Source organism: Mya arenaria, chromosome 12 (assembly GCF_026914265.1).
Source record: "Mya arenaria isolate MELC-2E11 chromosome 12, ASM2691426v1".
Lineage (NCBI taxonomy): Eukaryota > Metazoa > Mollusca > Bivalvia > Myida > Myidae > Mya > Mya arenaria.
In genome coordinates, this window is record NC_069133.1 from 22,815,359 (window position 1) to 22,834,381 (window position 19,023).

Genomic DNA, 19,023 nt, shown 5'->3' on the forward strand with positions numbered 1-19,023 from the left:
CGGGGTTTGAGCGAGCGGCCATGGGTGATCCTTTTTGATTCCCTGTTAAACAAACTATTGTAAAACTATATTTTAATTTATGTTTTACATACGGGTACATTTTTATCCTTGCCCTCGGCCAAGGTTAGGATTTCCAGCATGACCACGTATTTGGATTTACTTATCTTCGGTGGGAGAACACTTGCTTTAATACATACACACTATAAATCTGCAAGCATTGCATGCGTATCAGAATACATTATAATAATTATCTACCTTGCTAATGTACAATCATAACATTTATCATGAGACCATGTTAAAATGACGTTATAAAACCAAAATGTGTGTCATAAAGGTGAAATTAAATATTCGATGTGTTTTTGAGTAATTTAAAAGAGTAATGTGTATAATAAAGTGGTTTGTAGGGAGGATTTTTTATCCTGGGTTCGTAATCCATTGTCGTGGATTTTTTTTTTCAGAATATCCTCTTCCGTATCAAAACTCAGAACAAATATAAAAGGGAAGTTTATACATAGGTCTGATTGTTTAGAAATTTTAAAGGGGTTAGACACTAACTGGTTCCAAAATCGACAAATACTTTTTTTTAACAACTCAAGCCTAGAATTCTAAATAATAATCTAGTATGAGGCCGATAATACATCACTTACAATGATTAAAAATAATATTTTGTCGCTGTCTAAGCTGAGTTTACCCGTTTACAATTTAAGCATGTGATTATCAAATAATTAGTAAAAATACATATTGTGATGCTTTTGTTAACAGTTAAGTTCGAAATGGAAGAATACGCAAAAACTACAAAAGATATATGTGTTGTTAGCGACGTGATACATCAATGCGTTTTACACAACGATTTAAATTTTACGTAATATTATGACAACTTTCTTTTATGTAATTTTATCATCTGGTGTCTAGTCCTTTAAAATGTAACAGCGTGGATAACGATAGCTTTGATGATGAGCTAACACACTTGTCTCAAATTCTGTTAGAAATACAATAGATCACAAGTGTATCCATTAACCTTCCTTGGCAGTAACGATTTGAGAGTTAACAACGACGACTTTAGCAAAGTTATAGACCTTCGCTCTATAATCATATAGATCTAATTCAGAAAAGTATGTATATGAAAAAATACAGAAACAAGCTCAATAGCCAACATTTTAAACATAAACATAAACTCTATGTTTCATTCATTGATTTATTGAGAATGACTTGCCTAATTATATTATCTTTAGAAAGGAATGTAGACGTTCACGTAGTTATATCACATGACTCTTTTTGCAGAACGTTCGTTCTTCTATAAATGGCATGCTTTAAACAAATCTTAAAGAATTTCAGTTTTGAAACTGAACAGACATTACGTCATCATTTGATAATCCGCCTGTTGAAAACACATAACAAACTGACTAAGATAGTTGATGGATCCGTGGTCTATTGGTTAGGCACTTGACTGTTTGTCCAAGGGCTCGTTCCCCGCCTCGCATTAACAATAGCAATCGTCGTCAGTAAAGGACGTCCGTCCCATGAGGCGGTGTCATACAATGTCGAACGTTAAATAACAACGGAAGTTCTAAAAAGGGTTAGATTCTGTATTCGCATTATGAGCCATAACATAACAAGGCGGATGCCCGTGATGATGCAAAAGGCGTTGTAAAATAAACGCGAACACAGTAAGTTAAATCTTAAAGATTATGAGAAATACATTGATTAGTCAAAATAACTCATGTCAACAAGTATCGTACATACAATAATTATATAATTAAGCAGGTTTTACAAATAATTAATAATTAATTAGTTGTCAAATATGCTGATCATGATATGGACGATAATAAGTAAAAAACTGTATAAAATTGATGCAGTCCTATTCAGTTACGAGCGGCAGCAGCAGAAGTTCGGTCCACAGAAGGATCCTTCGCAGCCGTTGTACCGATAAGTATGTGCACTTTGCTGTCCAGTAACGCCCCATGGTAGCGAAGTTTGGGGAGTGTACACATGTAGAGAGTTAAAACAAGTCAAGCTGGAACAAAAAAGAGTTCATATTGTTTTTCAAGAACACTGTTTACAAAACAATCTTGCTGTAACAATGGTTAAAAAACACTCGTTAACCACTTACGTATCTGAACTCTTTGGTTTTGATGTCGAAGGTGTAAAAGTTTTGCTTCATATATGATATTGACTACTGATGTTTGTTTTACAATAAAATGAGTATCATAATTTAGCACATGCTTTGAGGTGGTTTATAGAGATTTATCATTAAAGTATATCTTGATAGTTTCACTGTTTCAAGTATTTATCACATTTTCGATTGTTGGAACCAAGTTTTTACCCCACTTGTACTCCTTTCAAAGTATGTGCCGATTAATTCCAATGGCATTCAACATTTATTACAAAATGTTGCATTTTTCTCCCTTTGCAATGAAATAAAGAGAAAACTGCGTAAATTTAACTCCCTTACATACATGTACCTTTTTATAATTTAAGTTCGTATGTCAAAAGTCAAAACCAGAAATGGATTAATTAAATGGAAATGATTTGCATCTTCTTTATAGAAATGTATTTGATGTAAGTGATTTCGAAACAAATGAAAATACTACAGCAACATAATCATCTACAGTATCACCAAGAGTGTTAGACGCATCACTTAGACCATCTAAATTGAATTTCATCACACAGATTGTGGCCGCAAGTTTATGATTCTTGACTTGGATAACTTCCAGACAAAAGATAAATGTTTACACCAAAAATAAAACGAAAAATAACTTGAAACTAGCTTCTTCTCCGCATAAATTGAACTGCTTTGACCTGAAGTTTTGAATTTGGCATGTATGCTTTTCTTTGAAACAACGATGGTAGTGAGTATAAACATGGGCTCATTATGCCCATTGATCGCAACCTTCGACAAACCAATTCCAAAATGTCCCATATTAATGATATTGAGTTTGCGAAGGCTATAGATGTTTTTTAAAGGCAGTGTTTCGGTAGCAAACCCAAAACAGCTGAAAACAACAACAACAGATGTACTTTTAATGAACAGAAAAACTAAAAAAAGGTGCAGCCGACACTTTAGGTGTTTCATTTACAAGAACCCTTGTTTATTCGATGTTGCTCATACTTTGGCACGCGTACCGGTCAGGAGGTTCATAGCTGTCCGGAGGCTAGCTACAATAATGAGCGATCAGGGATACTTTTTATTATTTTGACATTTCTTATGTATCACGAGTCTGCCATAGTAAAACAAAATCGTCAAAAGACTCGATGACGGCCATTTAGGTGGACTATCCGGAGGCGACATTTTGCTCGGGCTTGACGCGACAGGTGATTAGACTTATCTCAAAAAGTGACAGTGAATGATTCAAGCTCTACATACACAGCTAAAAGCTTTCAAGTGTATCTAGTGTTTTCCAGTACGTAGTTCCATGTTAAATCCATTGTGCTATCATTTCGGGTACACGTGTTCTCTCGATACTTGCAAACATGGCGTGTACTGTGGTTTGTGTGATTAGAATATTCTCAATGATAAAAAGAGCACCTGCGATCTCGTGTTTTTTCAAATAACTACGCCACATATGGTTGTTTGATTTTAATGTCTTGTATTTTGTAATTTATTTATAAAAGATAAATGAAAATGCTTAATTTGAAATAATGAATTTGTGTTAAGCGATAAGTTACATCATATTTGAATAGTTTTATTCAAGAGTTGCACTATTTTGTTAGCATAACATTAAAACAAAAAGTTTTAAAGGGGGGGGGGGGGAGTTGATGTAAACATTTTGTGGAAAAATAATTTTTATTTCATTACAGAAGCATATAATAATAAGAAAATATCCTCTATATCGTCGCTTTTTAACTCCCTTTTTTAAGGAAAGTCGCAAAGTCAAACAAGTGTGAGTGCAAGTGTACACTTATAATATATGAAAAACAAAATAAGGCTTGACCAAGAACAGTTTCACTTCCTTACGTGATAAACTTTGTTGTCATGTTTTGATTCTAGTTGTAGACCTAGAAGTGCAAGGGACTTTTATAGGTGATATATTTGATAAGACGTTTTATAAAAAACAACAACCCTCTAGTTAGTACTCAGCTAGCCTTTTAATGGAATACTTATGAGAAATGTCGAACAAGGCATTGTTATATAACAACTCCAGCCTATATACTGAATGGCCCTTGTATCAAAAGCATTTTTGCAATCCTACTAGTCTTGTATCAAAGCTTCAGGTCTGCAATTGGTCTTCTTTTATGGGAGGTTGTTGTCAAGGGGGAAAGGAGTTCAATCAAGGGAGGCATTGTTTAATAGCGATGAATGTATCATGCATAATGTTTTGTCGGCGAAAAAGACATATTAGAGGCTTGCAAAAGGGCAACCACTTTTTGAAGTAATATACCTTGTCTTACTTTTACCTTTGAGCCGAATAAAAAAGCCTTTTGTGATTTCTGTACAATTATACAAAACAATTAAAAATAAAACAAAACCTGATACTGAAAACGTACCTTAGACTTGAACAGACTTCTGCACACGGCACGGTCAAGTTGGAGCAGGTGCGTCTGACGGCATACACATGCGCACTGGTGGTGTCCAATAGCGCGGTGCATGTCGCCTGAGCCATCTGGTCACGGTAGTCATAAGCAATACCGTACTGGTCGTCCGGACCAGTCGACGTCTCACAACCTGAATATTAGCATTTTTATATAATTATTATAAGAAGATTATTACGATAGATACATGTTTAGTGTAAATTCTTTTAAAACAAAAGTTTTGATTTTTTAAAAAGGACAAAAATTGAGAAGAAATTTAAGATTTTTTTTATAATGGTCATGAGTTGGAAATAGAAAATAAATTTACTTATGTGTGTATTTTTTACACCATGGGGTTCCCCATTTTCTACCACGTTTAATACATTATCAGGACACGCTCTACAAGCAAATTTTAAACTGAATAGATTTCTTACTGAATATCCTTCTTTGTCATTAAGCTCAGATTTAATCTTAAACTGAATTTTCAAATTTTAAGTTACGGTTCAAAAGTATGGGTATTACAGAACAGTAAACAATAAGAAGGAGTACATCTGAATGTTTGTCAGGATATATTTTGTGTTAGAAGACAGACTCGGAACAACTTTCTATATTGAGAGTGAGAAAGAACAGCATTGTTAATTAAACAGTATTTAAGTGTAATAAGACATTGGATAAAAATGTAAAAAATGATCAAATGTATTGTAATATAGATGAAAATTTAAAGTTCAAATCAAGGGTATATTTGGTGAGTCATTCACTCTAATCTTTAGGCTTTAATCATGTGAGGATGCACCAAAGTGTTAGAAAAAGTAATTAGTTTATGTCTTCAGTTAAACAACGAATAACTGATATATTTATACAAACGCAGATATTCGAGTTAAGTGAGTCCACAAGAGTTAGATCATACATGTTTGCATGTTCAATCTTATTTGTCAGATGTTAACATAGCAAAATATAGGATTGCTTTGTCGAGTATTAAGGTATCTGCACATAGAAACCGGTAGATAGCATAAACCAGTAGCAATACCACACTGTGATCTAAAATGTCTTGAATGTAATTTATCAGACGATGAACTTCATTTAATTCTTGACTGTCAATTGAATAGAGATCTATGAACGCAATACTTGAAAACACATTATGATACCACAGTGAATACCTAAAGGTATTGCATTACTTATAAAACGCAAAATGTTATTATAAACGTGAACTTTGTCATATAGTGTATAAAGCAATATAATGGAGAGAGGTATATTTATTGTATTACGGGTAATATTGTCAACATTAACTACTTCACGCCTAAATGAAATTATATTCATGCGATATCGTTTTGTCGCATGAGTTGCTATATTTATATTTTGTTCAGTTGCTTATATGAATGCATTGTGTTTTGGAACATGTTTCTTTATTACATCATGTGAACGCATGTGCGTATTTGTCTAGATAAATTTGGAAAAACACTATAAACTGAATATGTATCGATTCTCCGCTCTTTTAGCACTTAGATTGCATTAATGAACCATAGTTGTCCACGCATAAATTTCAACTCTAGGTTCAATCTTATTAAAATCATACATGAAATGTGTAAGTTAAAAGAATCTAAAAAAAAGTGAAACCCACCTTATAGTTGAAAACTTGCACAGACAATATGAGTTGGTATTATATTATTATTTCGCTGTTCAATACAATATTCATCAAACATTATTCGACGGAGGCAAAACAATTTTAAAATAGGTTCACTTTTGTCTTTGGTTAAGTATATTAAACCTGTAATCTTACGAACCTATATATAAAACAGCGTTACACGGCCGTCGCTCGGTTTCATTTTGCAAGACGATATTGTCTTCCACTAAAAGCCTCGTTCTGGTTTGGGTGCGTCCATTATCTACGTCACCTACTACACTTGAATGCGCATGCGCCCCACTCCGACCAAGATCCCCATTGCCTTACAACAATGTTAACCAAATCTGGTGTAAAACGTAGATATTAACTTCAAAGGCGTCACCCTTTACATTGAAAAGTGTAGTTAAAGATGTTCTGTCAATGTGAAAAAAATAAATAAAAATAATGTGTTTTGACATATTAAAAGAAATGAAAGTATCTTTGTTACTGTTAAAGACGTATTGCAAGTAAAGTTTACCATTGATTATATCTTGTTGTCTAGACATCTTCGTTTCAAGGACAGCTAGTCGTTCAACCATCTGCGTTAAAATAACGTTAGTTTAAACATATTATATTAAACATGTAGATATACATATATTAATCAACGTTCACATTGAATACATTAACAACATTTACAAATGATATACTAAATCTGATTGAAACGAAATCATAGTTTTTCTCCATGGGAATTAAATGACACGTTTTGCTTAATAATGAGAAGGCTATACATGTATATATAGTGTTTATGAAAATTTGTTTATACATACAAAACTAAATATTGCGCGTGTTTATGTGTATAAACATGATGATTTATAAAAAAACAAATAAAGAGAACGAATGGACAATGAAAACATGGGTGAAAACAGAGAGAGTGAGAATGCATGTAAGATTGATGATAGTTAGATTGATGATGGCTGGGTACAAATATCCTTTGGTGGAACTTCGTCAAGTTAGGAGACATGGCATGATCAGAATCGTTTGGAGTCTTTCAAGAAGTAGTGTACAATGCTGAATATTTTGGAGTTGCTCTCGTTGTTAAGGGTGGGATCATGTTCATTTCTGTGATTCTAGACATATAACGAATTAGAGTTTATCCAATATTCGTGTACAAGGGACAGTGCAGGTAGAAGTGTGGCGCAAGGAGCATATTTTATAATGTTTTTGCAAAACAGGTGTTAGTTAAGGGCACAATACTGCGTACGCAGTCGAGTGTGCAATATTTGCAAACGTGGGGCAGAATGAAGGTTGACAGGTAGAAAGCCTATCCCGCACTTTTTTGTGGATATTTATTCCCTGCGCGTATAGAAGAAAGAAGGAAACGGGAATAAGGAAAAGAAAACTCTACTACGTGTCAAAAGTGTTCTTGTATGAAATGCATTGCGTAGTGAGTAATTCAGGTATTCGCATTATGCATATTCGTTAGAGGGCTTTACTTTAAATGTACTAAAAATGTTCATGTCATTTACAGTCACAAAAATACCACACAAATATGTTGGTGCTAATTAGTTTCTGAAAAGTATTCACCATACATAGATAACTATGGATAGACACGAGGTTGTTGTTTTCGGGAGAATAAACTTGACATATATTTTGCAGGGTGAAATGTTACTAACCAGTGAACGGCCTAGATACTTATGCTATCAATGTCCCTCTGGATTGTTTCAGTGGCACGTTAGAGCTCGTAAGCGATCATGTTAATACTTGTACTTGTATCGTCTGCAAATAGCCTAACGTTACTTCCAATGCTGACAACGATGCCATTTATGAATTACAGAGGGGGCCACGAAAAGACCTTATGATACATCTGCCTCAGGTAGGACCCAACTAAAACGGAGGCCATAGAGAACTACACGTTGACTACGATTACTGTCAAAATCACAAAACTACGCGAGTAAGTTGTCATTGACTTATGTTCCTCCATGTTATAGCTTCACAAGCAAACCCTTGTGACAAACTTAAGCGAACGCCTTACTGATATAAAAATACTGTTCAAACTTCAATACTATCATCTAACGCCTTTCAGAAAGGGTTTAAAGGAAAGTCAATTAATTAACATTAAATTCACCAGGTCACGAGCATGAGTGAAATGGGTTAAAAGATTTTATGTCACGAAAATGGGTAAAATGGTGTTAACGTACTGCCCGTTAAAGTACATTTTTTATTGTACTAAGTAGAGATATAGGATGATAGTTAACAGGAGGTATCGGATCTCTCGTTTTTAAAAAAAGCACGTACATTGGCATCTATCCACTGTTTTGTGAACTTACCAAAAGAATGAAACGTATTAAAAATGGAACGCAGCGGGCGGGCTAAGGAGTGCGAACATTCTTTGAGGATTCGGTTACTTATGCCATTAAGACTTGAGGCTTTTTTAAATGGGGAGTGAAGTTAAAATGTAAGTGACTTCACTTGATAGCAATACAATACTCAATATTGTGATTACTGCAAACGCTGTTAGCCGGGTGAACGACATGACCACTATCGTTTAATAAAGACTGATTTTAAAATAGGTGTTGAGGATATACGCTTTACCAACCTCAGATACACAGAGTTCTCCGTTAGGGATCACTTAAACAACTTTAATACGTGGATTATAATGAGGGTAATGAGGATTAACAAAATACTTTAAAAAAGAATAGCACGGCTCCTTTGCGTCCCGGTTGGCTATTGTTGTTTCGTTTCGAAACCTTTGGAACTTATCCCAAAGTTCAGTTGAATGACTCTTTGCTATTTCATAGGAACGTTTACGCTTGCGAATAAGAACATAGAAATAAATGACAGAATATGTGCGTCCTGCTTAATCAACGAGAACAGATGTAAGAAGATAGATTCCATGCGTTTTTCATAAGCCCGAGGTTCTCTACTGTAAGAAAAATCAGTTTTTATATAGCTGGTACAGGGGTCTATATGACCTACATGCCTTTTACAGACTCCTACAGTCAAATAATAGTTTTGTTCTTAGACAAGTGACAATATTTATATTTTACTTGTTAAAAAAGGCGGATTAATATTGAAATTTGTATACAATTTGTTTTAAGCAATGACACCACTGTATTGTAATAAATGGTGTATATATAATATTATGTATTTTTGGCTTGATGCCTTTATGTACTGAATAAAGTTGAGCTGAGTTGAGTCGAAAAACATGTCCCAAGAAGTCTGCGCTTACGACTCTTCATGGTATTTTCGACCCAAAGACATTCTAGATACTGGACTTCTACGTTTGGACGGCGAGAGAAGTGGATACTATCCTTGATTAAAATACAAACACCACCATGACTGTCTCCTGGTCTATCACGTCTCTTGATCTTGTGATATCGAGTGAACGATATATATTCGCAAAAGATTAAGCCATGTTTCAGAAAAAGCTATGGTATCAACTCCATTCAGTTCAGAAAAAAGTACTTCTACCTTGTTTTGCAGAATTTCGACATTGTAATAGATGAATATAACGTGATGTTGTGACAAGAGGAGCTTTGACATAAATGATCTAAACTCCGATGAGCTTGATGGATATGAATCGGGGCAGGGATTTCGGTAAACATCATCAGATAACAAGATATGCTGAACAATCCACAATTGAACAACAATACAAGCGAAAACTAAGAAGACAAGTGCAAATCATACTCGTTGGCATTTAATGTAAAACGTGGTATGTATTAAGGGAAAACAGAGCTTAAACGCTGCACAGAATTGGGAAGGCAAATGTAAAAAATATACTGATTTTCTAACTCCCCCTGACATATAAATTTGTCAAACCAGAGGTTGAGGACCAATTGGCGACATTAAAGCATTTTAAAGAAGCTATTGATACAAAAATAAACCTGCGAATATCCTACACACTAAAGTTCGTACCAGTTGCTCTTCTCTTTATTCATGCGTCTAATTTGGAAGAACAGAGATTATTTTACGTTCTTGTAAGTGCCAAATTACTACAACAAAATGGAATTAAGTTTTCATTTAAAAAATTATCATTGCGCAATATGTTAAATGTGATTTTTCATGACTGTGTTAAATTCATTTACATTTTTACGAATATTACAATTATGGTTAAAGTGTCACATAAAGACAAACTACAATTATCCACGCTCGTATATAAAGTAAAGAATATAATTGTGTGAAGCTTAAGCTCGCCTTTTCGGAGAACAAAAGTTGAGGTATTGTCAAAGCCTTTGCTCTTTGACAATTACAATATCTATTGAATTTTTATTTATGTAGCAAGGTGCATATTTCCGTATTTTATCCGTTTTTAATGTTTGTTATGGTTCCGTATCGTAAATTGTCTTGTATTGTTTGTGTTTTGTTGTCTCGTTGTGTTTAATGTCGTGCTACGTTGTTATTGTCCTATATGCGTAAATGTCCGTCAACGTCCGTCGATGTCCAGTTTTTCAGAGCGTAAATACTGGTTATGCGAGTAAATCTATATTTATGAGAGTGATTGATTGGATGATAATGCCATTCTCCCATTTTCCCGCTTCATTGCACACGCCCTTATTAACATATACAAAGAAATCTTTCTGCTCTGAATCGTCAACGACACAAGTCATCGACCACATTTGTAACATTTGTTACTTATTGATTTATTTCATAAGCATATTCGCTCTTATCTTTGAGCAGTTATAATGAAGTTTTGTTTATGTAAATATTATTTAGATGTGCTTGGTAAATTTGTTATTCATATGTCTTAGAATGCTTTATGTATTAGACCGCGAAGTCTCCGTTGATATATGCCGATCACTGCCCATTGTCATTGTATTTTGTGTATAACTTAGTAATATGATTAGCATATATTTTTATATGTTTTATTATATGTTTTAGGTTTCTTAGACATCATTATAAAATAAACAATCGAACTCTTAGGTTGGGTGGTCGTTGACACACAACCACTACACTGGTGTTAAAATAGAAGGAATATATCAAAAGGGAGTGTAAAATCACGGAACATGCAGGTAGTTAAGTCAGAATAATTGTTGCCTTAATTTTATGCTTTACGGTGGTAAAATGAAAAACAACATTGAATCATATCCTAGTAAATTCATCATTTGAAACAGTGAGTTCATCGAAATGATATTTCACAGTTTCACTTGTTTTGCCCGTTTTAATTTAAACAATTAAAAGTCATCGCACTCAGCCCTGGGAAGAAAAATCAATGATGTCGCTTTCAGTAGTTACCAATTAATAATCAGTTAATTATTGCTTTCGATGAACTATAAGCAACAGATATAACGGTTTTAGCATAAAATTTCAATATAATAGTATATTTTTCACTCGTGGCAAAGCCACTTATAAAATGCTCACTCGGTGAATTATATTGCTATCTTACACTGAAACAATCCCTCTATATCATTTCCTCGATCCAACGAAACGCTTGCGTGGATCAATATTCTATAGTTGTACAAACGCCGTTGATTTTCGCACTCATATAAGGGTCATTGACAGACGGATGTGTCTGTAGTTTAATATCATGTAGATAGATTCTGACGATAGCGTCAGTCCATTTATTCTTGCAAAACGCAAAACTATGCGTCTATTTTCTGTCTAGTGCTGTGCCAGATTGCATTAACTGACAGACTTTGCTTCGTCAAATCAAGACAAGTTTCTCACACGTCATTCACTTAAACTTTAAAGCGACGGAATCTCGTATTGTTTAATAAATTTAGAACACATATGAGTTAATCACTAGTTTAATCATATTTTATTGTATATGAACAGTATATGGTTATTCTTGCAACAAATAATAATGCATTGATATACAATTGGGTTGGGCCACAAGTTGTAAACAACATTGGAAACCGGCCCTCGTATCAATTTGTCATTATAATGTCTGGATTGAAAAGTAATGGTGTGATCTTTTATGCATGCGCACACAAAAGAATGCATTTAATACAGTGCAACACGTATAAAGTTACAGAATAGCATAAACTTAACGGTAGAAGAAAGATACACGAAAGAGAGCGAGACAGAGAAATAATAGAAGAAAATATGTTATCACTGTATGTATATGCTAGTAGTTAAGGTATATTTGGTAGGCATACAACGCTACTGAACTTCAATTGCCTTAAACCTTTTAGAAGCAACTATGTACTCGTTGAAAAGTGTATTCATTATCCTGTTTAAGTTCAAGATTTTGTTCAAGAACTTGTCTCTGCTAAATCTAAAACTACTATTTCAGAAACAGTAGCATACTTGAGAAAACAAGTGTAAATGCACTAACTTATCGCAAGTCGTTCAGGTTCTCTTATTTTTTTTAAATATGCCTTTGTGTGCCATTTAGATTGCTGCTTTTGTTTTTAACCGTCAATTTATTTGGTATACAATCTGAATTCCTTGTCTATTTAAGATCCTTTAGGATATATGTATAATATAAAATTGACAAATATTGTCTTTAAACATGTCATGCATTATTTCAATTATCATCCCTTTTAGACCATTTGTTTGCCACGAGACTACACCTTCCATAAACGGGAGCGAACAAGTCGAAAGGGACGGAGTAAGCGGATTAAATAAATACGAACAATAAATCAGTTGATGTTCAATGTTTGCAATCTACAAAATTTTGAGCTGGTTTGCTCAGCCTGTAGACTGATCGCGTACTCCATTTACCGTAGATCGCAATAATTGGCCACTAAAAGATACCAAGTTTCAGCAAATTTATTTTATTTCTAACTCCAGACATATATACGGAATGATAGAAGTGAATCCATACCCCTCTAGGGATAGAGGTATAACACTATTTTAAGTAGTAATAACTTACCTTTAAATTTGTCTCATGCAACGTACACGGGCTCGGCTCCAAACTTTGGCAAAACCCGACCTTTAAAAGCCCTACGACTGTGAGCGTATACGTCCACATAACAAACTCTGATACTTATTATATGCGTTATTATAACGAAAGGATGAGCGCACATGTATATCCGGCTTTCATTATAATTCCTGTGGTTAGCGCATTTATTTTACTCATGTGTAAAATTACGGCTTCTGTTTAGTATAATGCACTTTTACGCATGGGCAGATGTTCCGAACTGCATTGCAAAACAAAAGAGAACTACGTTATACAGCCTATCCATCATTCAATGTTTACTAAAAAGCAATTGTTATTATATGTGTGGTTATAAACTTAATTTTGTTTAATAGCTGTAAAATATGGTGTATAATTTCTGCCATTTCTTATTTTCGCACATTTTTGCCCCGCTATTTGCGCCTTTGCACCCTGCCTTAAAGCGCATTTCCCCTTCGGTAAGCATGAAAATGCGATTGGTGATTGAAAGAGCGCTGAAGATGCTCAGAACAACATTTTGAAACACAAGAGAAGTACGTAATGGAGCGTGGTATCAATATTCATTGCATGTTCACATGCAGCATAATTCATCAATTTACGAGTCGATATTTTTCAACTGTACGTTTTCAATAAATGTTGTGGTATAAGTTATAAAACATTGTCACGGGATGGTTGATTTCTGCGAATTCGATGTGTATATACATTTTGGCGACGAAAGGGCGCACATGGCGGGGGAACATGCGCCAAGTTTTCCCCCGCCACTTGGCCGAAACATTTTTACCTTCTTGTAGGCATGAAAATACAGCGGTAAGATCAATCTTGATAGCGTTCTGCTTGAAAGCGACATGGTGTGAATCCAAAAAGCTGCGGCAAGGGGTGGGGTGAAAATGCGCCAATTCGCGGGATGAAAATGTGCCATGTGGCTGAGCGAAAATACAATATAATTTTGAATTTCGCCCATCACATAGTGTATTTTCGCTTCACTCCCAATTCTTGTTGTATTTTCGCAAAAATTAGCATGATACCACCAGAAAAGGGCATTTTCGTGATGTATTTTTTTAGGATAACTAGCATTATTATATTGGCTTCATGAATCTGTAAGCAATACAAACATTAAATACTTTTGTCCGTATTCAACCTAATTCGATTCTGCAGTTTTGAATCCTGTATACGTCACGTCATAACTAGTACCATTGCTCGATGTCAAATGACGTCATTAAACAAAAAAGTGCTTTTAAATGATTTTTTAAATAAAGAATTTTTAAGTGATTTTAAACATTATAACAAGTATATAACACAGTTCTTAGTACTACAACTTCATACGGGAGGTAGTCATTTGCTCTCATGGACTTTTGCAGAATACAACACCAGTACTAATAACCCTATTGCATTGCTGCTATTGGATATAAAACAGAAAAAGAATATATAGTTTAATTTAAAACAACCAAACATTTTATTATTTGATTTTCTGAGCTTGACTTGTTTAAAAATATATTCTTTAGAAAATAACTTGTATACTAGTTTATACATCACATGAATGTTTTCAATCAATCGGCCTTCAAAAAGAATCACGCTTATGAAGTTCAGTTTCAATACTTGGCGTCAAAAGTTGGTTCCCCGCCTGATGAAAAAAATGTTATACTCAAGGACAGTTTTTGGTCCCGCAGTATTGTAGTAATACATTTAAATGTTTACCAAGGGTTCGCAAGTTCCGCTTCACCACTAACAAAAGTAATCGCCTTTTCGGAGGGACTTTAAGCGGAGCGGAGTCAAATTGTGACAGTCCCATAAACTCGCGCAAGTTTAATAACTTGGGTAGCTACAATCAGGGTTACATTTTTTCTGTGCATTATGGCTTACAAGACTGAGTCTGAGACTGGAGCCGACATCCATGGATAGGCTAATGACGTCATTAAAAACCGTCATCTCACTCAGCCAACCAATCCCGCATAATATGTTAACTTTTAGTGTCTTTGAAAAACTTGCTCGCTCCGCCCGCTGCACCCTTCTTAACCGTTTACATTATATGTGCTACAAAAACAATGATATAATAATATAACTGATTATGTATCTATAAAAGGTCAAAGACCGATATGACCAAATATCATACAGAAGAAAATCATATGGTAAAACAGTTATTTAATTGTAAGATGTAAACTATGTTGTTGATATGGACCTGGAAATCATTATAGACCGCGTCGTTAAATAATCTTTATACAAGCATGCTTCATAGGTTATAGTAAATATTTTTTATAATATTGATCCAGTCTGTTTCGGTTATTCGCGGCAGCAGCAGAAGTTCGGTCCACAATATGATCCCGCACAGCTGTTGTAACGGTACATCCGGCCGTTATGCTTTCCAGTAACGCCCCATGGTAGCGGAGTTCCGATATTGTACACATGTAAGGAGTTGAAACAAGTTAAGCTGGAACAAAACAAAAACAAATTGCTATTCAAGGACACTGTATACAAAATACATAACTTAAGGAATGGTTTGTAAATACTCGTTTAGGGCACACGTTTCTCATCGTTTTGGTTTGATCACATATGTGTTACTGGTAAGAATGTATATTTGGTATTACACATAATATTGATTATATAATACTATTGGTGTTGTTCCGTATAAAAATGTGTGTCATAATATCATCGCTTTTTAACCTACTTTTCTATCAGCCTTGTTTCATGGCCATCCAAGGCTGTAAGCAGGTGTTCACTCAATTCCATGGCAAACGAAATGAGGCTTGACCAAGAAAAGTTCCTCTTTTTTCCGAGCCAATCTTTGGTTTCATGTTTGAGTTCTAGGCTTTGAACACACTTTTTATTATCTCTTGCTTAAATGAAGTACTTTATTATACACATTCATATATCGTGCTGTATGTTTTAGGGATGATAGGAAGTCTGAGTGGCTCAAAAACTGACAACTTTTGGGGGAAAAAAATGTCTTTCCTTTACCTTTGAGCCGAAATCCAAAGTTGCCGTTTGAGCTTTTTTAACAATAAAACATTCCCATCAAGCATGTACGAATTACTAGAAACTGAAAACGTACCTTAGACTTGAGAAGACTTCTGCACACGGCACGGTCAAGTTGGAGCATGCGCGCCTAACGGCGTACACATGCGTACTGCCGGTGTCTAATAACGCGGTGCACGTGGACTGAGCCATCTGGTCACGGTAGTCATAGGCAACACCGTATTTGTCGTCCGGCCCGGTAGACGCCTCACATCCTGAATATTTATAAACATTTTATTAATTACATATGATGTTGCTCTTGATTGTAGCTTAAAGCTGCACTCTCGCGGATTTATCATTTTTACAACTTTTTTTTATTTTTTTTTTTGTCTTGGAAAGCGCAAGTTCTTGCGTAAATATCTGCAAACCAATGAGATAAAATTGCTGACAAAAATCAGAACGTAGATTTTCATATTTCTGTTCGGAAATTAATGTTTTATGGCTTAAACCGTTACTAACGGTTTAAGAAAAACGCATAAAACATCAATTTTTGAACTTAAACATTAAGATCTGCGATCTAATGTTTTGTCAGCAGTCTTATATAATTCGTTTCCATGGGTTTTCACAAAAATGTTCCAAGACAAAAAAATAAAAAAAAGTTGTCAAAACGTTCAATCTGTGAGAGTGCAGCTTTAAGCATTTATGGGTTGAATGCAAACGACTAAAACTTCAATGGTAGACAAATATAAATTGTGAGTTTAACACAAACAGTAAACAATAAAAAGCCTTGATATACAATATTGTCATGTCATTGGTTACAAACATTGTTCACCAATTCACAAAATGAATTTAATGAAGACAGTGATATACATTTATTAAATGAGATACAGTTATTTCTTCGATTTCAGATATGATACTTCAAGTTTACGCACCTGCATACTGAACAGCGTTACACGGCCGTCGCTCAGTTTCATTTTGCATGGCGACATTGTCTTGCATTAGTAGCCTCGTTCTGGTTTGGGTGCGCCCATTATCTTCGTCACTTCCACTACACTTGAATGCGCATGTGCTCCACTCTGACCAAGAGCCTCATTGTTTCATAACAATGTTAATCAAATCTGGTGTGAAAAGTAGATATCATTTTAACTTTAATGGACACTTACACACTAAACTAAACACATCCCGAAAGTGTAAAAAAAAGATGCACTGTCCATTTGAACTTAAAATTAAATGTTATAAATTCATCTTCACATTTTGATAGCAATTAATTAAGCTTTGTTTCTGTGATTTAAATAAAATGTTGTTGGAGGTAACGTTTACCGTCGATGAAATGTTGTTGTCTGGATATTATCTCTTCAAGGTATTTCTGCTTAGTTTCAAGGATGGCTAGTCGTTCAATTACCTGTGTTAGAAATAAAGTATCAATTAACCCATATTGCACGTTATTGGACATCTTCAGAATTTTACGTTAACCATATATATGCAAATGCAAAGGAGACACATCTTACGAAATATACATAGAAAAATAAGGCGCCGCAACCGGGAATAGAATACAAATTGCTCATCAATTTCCATAACCATCAAACCACAAATAGTCAATCAATTACCAAATCCATTAGATCACCACAATGACGTCATTTCGCCTGCTAAATAGGAAGAATATTCCTTTGCAGAGTTATTGCAGAAGGATCTATTTTAAGTTTGTGACGTCAATTTAATTATATTTTTAGACTTCGACGCTCTATTACTAACCCATTACCGGCAACTCGGTCGTCACCTGTCTCTAGCATAAAAGTCCCTTCCAGAGACATTCAAATACAGACTTATGAGGAGACACGTCCAAGGAAATAAATGGTATAGTAACTACCCTCGCTTCCCGAATTATTAAATTTCACTCGGTCGCTTCATTCGCGTAAAAATGACAAAACCCGCGCTCCACTATCGTGTATAATTTCAGTAATTGTGGTAATAGCTGCATCTATTAATACTTAAATGGATCGGTTTGTGTTTGGCGTTTTTTCGTGAACAAGTCTTGCCATAGCCTTGGTGTCATTGTCAATGTCGGCATCGACGAGCCAAAAAAAAACCTTAGACTAAACTTAAACATATTTTAACTTGGAAAAGAAGTTAAATACACTCATGTTTGGATAAAAATCTGGCTTAAATACTTTCTTAGTTAAGGTCTTTGTTAGACTGGAACAAGCAACACCAACAAAACATACTACGAAATCGTTTACTCCGCGACGCTCTTGTTTGATGTAAGTTCTTACCGGTTGATATAAAACCTTAGACTATTGAGTGGACTTGCGTAGGGTCAATGTTAGACTACCATTTAATAAAAGTTTTTTTTTTATTCAACAGTAATTATCAAATCACGCATTAAGCAATGGAACTATTGTTCATAATCAAGTCAACTATCTTATATTTCCTTGGCTCGATTCCAAAAGGAAAACGCGCGCGTGCATCAATGTTCTATAGTTATTCACACTCCATAATAAATACGTTCACCAAACTCCAGCATTTGGTACTCCTGGTGGATGGAAGTAATTAATGACGAAATAAACAAAGTCTCCTCCCTCTGTTGATAAAAAGTATATTACTTTTATTTGAATTGGAATAATTACACCTTACCTTCATGTTTGTCTCGTGCCACGTACATGAGCTTGGTTCCAAACTTTGGCCATGCCCCACTCTTACAAGCCCCACAAATATCAACGTATACGTCCACATTACGAACTCTGATTATTATGGCTTGCGCTTATGAAAACGTAGTAATGAGCTTACATGTAAATCCGGCTTTCAAAATACTATTCGTTGTAAGTGTATGTACTTGACTCATATTGAAAACAATGACTATAATTAAGTATAATGCACTGTAACGTGTGAGCAGTTGGTCCGAATTGCTTTGTGAATCATTAGATAACTACGTTATATAGTCTATAAATCATTGCATATTCACGTTTCGCATAATTTATCTGTTAACGAGTTGAATAACGTAATTCTCTATTGTGGTTTTGATTTAATTTTGTTTTATTAGCTTTATTATACGGTGGCTGAGTTCTGCCACCTTGACGTGATTATAGCGGAGAAAGGACAAAAATGCGAAGAACGCGCTATAGGACTGCCA

General features: G+C 34.8%; 2 protein-coding genes across 4 annotated transcripts; both read right to left on the reverse strand.

Moving 5' to 3' along the window:
• Positions 1-1,572: 1,572 nt before the first annotated feature.
• Positions 1,573-13,137, reverse strand: LOC128212301 (uncharacterized). Of its 2 annotated transcripts, XR_008257421.1 has the most exons (5): positions 12,924-13,137; positions 6,648-6,708; positions 6,291-6,474; positions 4,486-4,663; positions 1,573-2,014 (listed from the first exon to the last, which is right to left on the reverse strand). XR_008257421.1 is itself a non-coding variant. In XM_052917689.1 (4 exons), exons 1-4 carry the CDS (start codon positions 13,020-13,022, stop codon positions 1,867-1,869), a joined length of 486 nt encoding a protein of 161 aa, XP_052773649.1. In that variant the 5' UTR covers positions 13,023-13,135; the 3' UTR covers positions 1,573-1,866. The 2 variants fall into 2 exon arrangements, 1 of the variants encoding a protein (XP_052773649.1); XM_052917689.1 differs by lacking the exon at positions 6,291-6,474 and having other exon boundaries at positions 12,924-13,135.
• Positions 13,138-14,404: 1,267 nt separating this feature from the next.
• On the reverse strand, positions 14,405-18,805 carry LOC128212365 (uncharacterized). 2 transcript variants are annotated; one of them, XM_052917789.1, is made up of 5 exons: positions 18,681-18,805; positions 17,217-17,298; positions 16,829-17,014; positions 15,994-16,171; positions 14,405-15,372 (listed from the first exon to the last, which is right to left on the reverse strand). In XM_052917789.1, exons 3-5 carry the CDS (start codon positions 16,893-16,895, stop codon positions 15,225-15,227), a joined length of 393 nt encoding a protein of 130 aa, XP_052773749.1. In that variant the 5' UTR covers positions 16,896-17,014; positions 17,217-17,298; positions 18,681-18,805; the 3' UTR covers positions 14,405-15,224. The 2 variants fall into 2 exon arrangements, with proteins under 2 accessions (XP_052773749.1, XP_052773748.1); XM_052917788.1 differs by having other exon boundaries at positions 18,528-18,804.
• Between the last annotated feature and the right edge of the window lie 218 nt (positions 18,806-19,023).

Coding starts and splice junctions, on each gene's coding strand:
- LOC128212301 (XM_052917689.1), bottom strand. CDS start 13,022: ATGTGGACGTATACGCTCACAGTCGTAGGGCTTTTAAAGGTCGGGTTT. Junction 6,709..12,923: donor TGCATGAGACAAATTTAAAG/GTAAGTTATTAC, acceptor ATTTTAACGCAG/ATGGTTGAACGACTAGCTGT. Junction 4,664..6,647: donor ACAACAAGATATAATCAATG/GTAAACTTTACT, acceptor GCTAATATTCAG/GTTGTGAGACGTCGACTGGT.
- LOC128212365 (XM_052917789.1), bottom strand. CDS start 16,895: ATGCAAGACAATGTCGCCATGCAAAATGAAACTGAGCGACGGCCGTGT. Junction 16,172..16,828: donor TAACGCTGTTCAGTATGCAG/GTGCGTAAACTT, acceptor ATAAATATTCAG/GATGTGAGGCGTCTACCGGG. Junction 15,373..15,993: donor GAAGTCTTCTCAAGTCTAAG/GTACGTTTTCAG, acceptor GTTTTGTTCCAG/CTTAACTTGTTTCAACTCCT.